At 41.6% G+C, this 5,779-nt stretch overlaps 1 protein-coding gene across 1 annotated transcript; it reads left to right on the top strand.

The window, feature by feature from the left end:
* Nucleotides 1–952: 952 nt before the first annotated feature.
* LOC125809112 (uncharacterized) lies at nt 953–4,874 on the top strand. The gene is made up of 2 exons (XM_049488753.1): nt 953–1,112; nt 4,690–4,874. The coding sequence occupies exons 1-2, from the start codon at nt 953–955 to the stop codon at nt 4,872–4,874; spliced, it is 345 nt and encodes a 114-aa protein (XP_049344710.1).
* The last annotated feature ends 905 nt before the right edge of the window (nt 4,875–5,779 follow it).

Raw genomic sequence — 5,779 nt, 5'->3', positions numbered from 1 at the left:
CACTGCATTCGAAAGAGGTGTTCCAAATCACCGTATTGATGATGAGTCGCTGAAGGAATATTTCTATCGAGGACAGGATGATAACAATAAAGCAGTACTTAACACTATTGCTGGAGGTTCGTATGGTGATTGTACATATGCACAGATTGCTGAGAAACTGGAGAGGATCTCTCGCAACAATAAAGCATAGAGCACTAGGAGGTCAAATACTGGGAGAAACACATTTATCGCTCATAACACAAATATCAATTCTGCAGATGATATTCGTGAGGAGATGACCCAGATGAGGACCGAGTTGGGGTTGGTATTGAAGCATGTGATAGGAGGAGCAGAAAAGGTAAATGTTGTGAACTACTTAACTAGAACTCCACCACTAGTTGAAGAATGTTACTTTGAAGAGGATGCTTATGCTGTGAATGATCAGACGGGGGGTTTCCAACCAAATGCCCAAGAATCCAACACGGAAAACTGGTGCCAAGGTCAAGGGAACCAAGGTTAGAACTATGGAAATTACAACCGAGAGGGTCACTATGTCTGAGATGGGAACTTCAATCGTAACAACAACTACAACAGGAACAACTATGGCAACAGAAACGATCGGGTTGGACCTTATGTTCCCCCTCAAAATTGGGAATCTGGTGCTAGGGAAGCTGGAGGCAATATTGCGCGTATTGAAGATATGATGCAGAAGATGATGAGAAGGTTTGATGCAACTAATGAAAATGTGAAGGAGATGAGAAATGACTTGTCTAGTATTGGTCAAAAGGTTGATGCCCATGCAGTGTCAATAAAGCACCTAGAGCAGCAGATTACCCAGTTGTCTACTACAGTGAACCCATGTCAACCTGGTACTCTTCCTAGCAACACCATTCAGAATCCAAAGAATGACGGTCATTGTATGGCAGTTACTACTCGAGGGGGTAAGCAAACCATAGATCCACCTAGGCCATCTATGGTGGAAGTTGAGATTAGAAAAGAAGATGATGTGATAGAGGTTAAAGAAGAGTCTGAGAATACGACAGAGAAAGAAGCGAAGATATCTCAGAAAGTGGTCCTCATACCTAGACATCCACCACTTTTTTCACAGAGGTTAATGAAGAAGACTGAAGATGGTAAATATCGCAGGTTTGTTACTATGTTGAAGCAGCTTTCTATCAATGTTCCTCTGATAAAAGCCTTGGAGCAAATGCCTGGATATGCGAAGTTTATGAAAGATTGGTGACAAAGAGAAGGTCTGTGAGTTTTGAAAATGATGATAGATTGCAGCATTGTAGCGCTATTGCTACAAGATCTCTTGTGCAGAAGAAGAAAGACCTTGGTGGTTTCAGGATCCCATGTACTATACGGTTGTAACACTCTGCTAAGGCACTATGTGATCTTGGTGCTAGCATCAACCTCATGCCCTTGTCTATTTACAAGAAGTTGGGTCTAGGGGACCCAAAGCCCACTGCATTGCGGTTACTAATGGCTGATCGAACTGTGAAGAGGCCCATTGGTGTACTCCATGATGTGCTAGTGAAAGTGGAGTCGTTCATTTTCTCGGCAGATTTTGTGATTCTTGACTGTGAGTTGATTTTGAGGTTCCCATCATCCTTGGGAGACCATTTCTTGCCACAGTGCGTGCGTTGGTTGATATGGAAAAGGGACAGATGAAGTTCAGACTGAATAATGAAGAAGCAACTTTCAATATTTGTAGGTCCATGAAGCAGAGTGGTGAGCTCCAAACAGTATCTGCTATAACTTACAAAGTGGAGAGTAGAACATAAGTGCAAATTGAAGAGCGACTAGGTATTGAGGCACTAGCAACATTTATGATGAATTTCGATAGTGATGGCATTGAAGAGTATGATGAATTGGTAGCCGCACTCGATAGGTGTGAATACCGGCCCAAACCAAAGAAGTATGAATTAGACATGAAGAATCGCGAGTCCCCACCCACAAGACCATCTATTGTGGAGGCACCGAAATTGGAGCTTAAGGCTTTACCACCGCATTTGAGGTATGTATACTTAGGCAAAGAGAATACTTTGCCGGTCATCATTGCGACAGATTTGAATGCGAGACCAGTAGAGTGCTTCGTGACTGTGTTAAAAAGGTTCAAGCGAGCTATTGGGTAGACTATTGAGGATATTATTGGGATTCCTCCCTGTATTTGCTCTCACAAAATCCAACTCATGCCAGATCATAAGCCCAGTATCGAGCACCAGAGAAGATTAAATCCACCTATGCAAGAGGTAGTTAAAAATGAGATCATCAAGTGGCTGGATGCGGGAGTTATTTACCCCATTGCAGATAGTAGTTGGGTATGTCCTGTGTAGTGTGTGCCTAAAAAAGGTGGTATGATTGTGGTTCCAAATGAAAGAAATGAACTTGTTCCAATGAGGCCTGTTACGAGATGGAGAGTTTGTATGGATTACCGGAAGTTGAATGCATGGACAGAAAAGGACAATTTTCCTATGCCATTCATGGACTAGATGTTGGATAGACTTGTAGGAAAGGTTGGTATTGTTTTCTTGATGGGTATTCGGGCTACAATCAAGTTTCTATAGCTCCAGAAGACCAAGAGAAGACCACCTTCACTTGCCCATATGGGACTTTTGCTTTCAAACGGATGCCATTTGGGTTGTGCAATGCTCCAGTAACCTTCCAGCGGTGTATGATGTCGATATTTTTTGATATGGTGGAGGACACTATTGAAGTGTTCATGGATGATTTTTTAGTTGCAGGTGACTCTTTCGATCGTTGCCTAGATCATTTGGCTTAGGTGCTTAAAAGGTGTGAAGACTACAACTTGGTGCTTAATTGGGAGAAATGTCATTTCATGGTTAAAGAAGGTATAGTGTTGGGCCATCGAATTTTAGAGAAAGGTATTGAGGTTGATAGAGCTAAAGTTGAGGTAATAGAAAAGCTTCCACCACCCATTTCATAAAATGTGTTAGAAGTTTTCTTGGGCATGCAGGTTTTTATAAGAGATTTATCAAAGATTTCTCAGAACTTGCACATCCGTTGTGCAAACTGCTCGAGCAGGAGTGTAGGTTCGATTTTGATGATGCTTTTCTTAGAGCATTTGGAGAGTTGAAGGAGAAGTTGGTTACTGCACCTAACATTATTTCACTGGATTGGGGACAACCGTTTGAGATAATGTGCGATGCGAGTGGAGTGGCGCTTGGTGTAGCATTGGGTCAAAGGCGAGAGAAAATTCTTCACCCTATTTACTGTGCTAGCAAAGCTCTAATGTGGCCCAGAAGAATTATATTGTAACCGAACAAGAACTTCTTGCGGTGGTTTTTGAATTCTAGAAATTTCGATCCTACTTACTTGGTACTAAGGTCATAGTGCATAATGATCATTCGGCATTGAGGTATTTGATGGCGAAAAAGGATGCAAAAGCAAGATTGATTAGATGGGTATTGTCGCTGCAAGAGTTTGATTTTGTAGTAAACGATAGAAAGGGGACCGAAAATCAAGTTGCCGATCACTTGTCCAGATTAGAAGAAGAGGCTATGCTAAAGCTTGGAGATAGGGCTGAAATTAATGATGCTTTTCTAGATGAACAGATATTTGCTGCCTCTCATGGTTTGATTCCTTGGTTTGCAGACTTTACTAATTATTTGGAAATTGATATTGTCTCTCCCGATTTGTCTTTTCATCAAAGGAAAAAGTATATGCATGATGTGAAGAAATTCTCTTGCGATGAACCTTATTTATATCGTAGTTGTGCTGATGGGATTATTCATCGCTGTGTGCCCGAGGTTGAGATGTTGAGTGTACTTGAAGCATGCCATTCATCACCCATTGGTGGGCATCATAGTAGTATTCGGACTGCACATAAGATTTTGCAGTGTGGATACTACTGGCCTACCATCCACCAAGACGCTCATGATTTGCCAAGTCTTCTGATCGTTGCCAAAGAGAAGGAGGGATTTCAAAGAGGCAAGAGCTCCCTATGACTCCTATATTGGTGATAGAGTTGTTTGATGTATGGGGCATTGATTTTATGGGTCCAAATTATGAGTTCATATGTGATGAAGTATATTCTTGTTGCAGTTGATTATGTATCGAAGTGGGTGGAAGCAATTGCGCTCTCCAACAATGAAGGTAAAAGTGTCACCGCATTCTTGAAAAAGAATATCTTCTCCAGATTTGGTACACCAAGGGCTATTATTAGCAATGGAGGTTCTCACTATTGTAATAAGTTGTTCAAGGCACTACTTGAGAAATATGGTGTCTGTCACAATGTAGTCACTCCTTACCATCCACAGACTAGTGGTCAAGTTGAAGTATCCAACAGAGAGATCAAACAAATATTGGCGAAGACTGTGAATGCTAATAGAACGGATTGGTCAAGGAAGCTTGATGATGCTCTATGGGCATATCGCACTACAAAGAAGACCCCCATAGGTATGTCTCCTTACCAACTTGTATATGAGAAATCTTGTCATTTACCAGTAGAGCTAGAGCATAAGGCGATGTGGGCAATGAAGAAGTTAAATTTGGATTGGGGCGCCGCATCTAATCAAAGAATGAATGACTTGAATATGCTTGATGAGTTTCGCCTAAAATCTTATGAAAGTTCAGCCTTGTACAAAGAAAAGAAGAAGAGGTATCATGATCAAAGAATTGAAAAACGAGAATTTGTGGTTGGTGATCTTGTGCTTCTATTCAACTCTAGGTTGCGCTTGTTTCCAGACAAACTTAAGTCCAAATGGACAGGGACATTTTTGCTCACAAAAGTGCTCCCCCATGGAGTGGTTGAGCTTGCAAATAGTGATGGGACAAAGTTCATGGTAAATGGGCAAAGGATCAAGGTCTATGTGGGAAATGCTGAGAGCGTGCAAGAAGGGGTTGAGGCCTATCATCTTGATGAAGTCTAAGTAATCAAGAGGCCTGTGTCGTTCCGCGATGTTAAATCAAGCGTTGATTGGTAGGCAACCCAAGATGTACAATCTAGCCAACGACAGGATATAGTTTTTCTCTAGTAGTTTGCTTTGTTTAATTTCATCCCCGTATCAAATTAGATAGTTGTTTCAGTTTTGTACTAGTGTTGGCTAAAATTAGCATAGGGTCCGTGTCTAAAAAGTGTCCAGAAAATATGAAAAGAATAGCCTAATGTTTTCTACATATGCAGGTACGCCATGAAAATTCTACAGAAAATGGTCTAGTGCAGAGGTCTACGGACCCCATCGACGGTCCGTCGATTCATCAACGGACCGTAAATGGTGCCCGTAGATCCCAGGTAAGCCTCAATTTTTTTAAGTGTAAGAGTTATCTACGGTCCTGTTCTACGAACCGTAGATCGACTCACGGACCATAGACGGGGTCTCGTGAGTCCAAACCCTAAGGCTGTCTGACCCGACCCAAACCCTCCTATTTAAAAAGCCCCAGGTTTTAAACCATCCCACTTCCCTCCATTACTCGCAAAACCATTTCAACCATCCCATAACCTCCTTAAATCACTTCATAACTCCCCCATAATATCATCCCTTCCATAATTCCCCAATTCCTTTCCATTTCAAATACAACTCATTTCATATTCCACAAAAAGGGTCCGATGTTTGGTTAGTAACGAAAAGTTGATTCCTTGGTCTTGCTAAGCTTAGTGTCGTCACGCAATCACCCCACTCCTGTTGCTTGTATCGTAATAGACTTTCCCCTCACTGTGAATTTTGATTCATAGATTGAATATAGAAAGACGGGAGTTGGGTCTTGATCTTGGGTAATTGTTAGATGAAATTGCATGATAAAGTTGAAAATTACAATGCCCTTGGAACGATAGATA

This window comes from Solanum verrucosum, unplaced genomic scaffold (assembly GCF_900185275.1).
Source record: "Solanum verrucosum unplaced genomic scaffold, falcon-dt-bn FXZP01000248.1, whole genome shotgun sequence".
Lineage (NCBI taxonomy): Eukaryota > Viridiplantae > Streptophyta > Magnoliopsida > Solanales > Solanaceae > Solanum > Solanum verrucosum.
The sequence above is the reverse complement of the archived record's forward strand: the minus strand, read 5'-3'. Positions and strand labels throughout refer to the sequence as shown.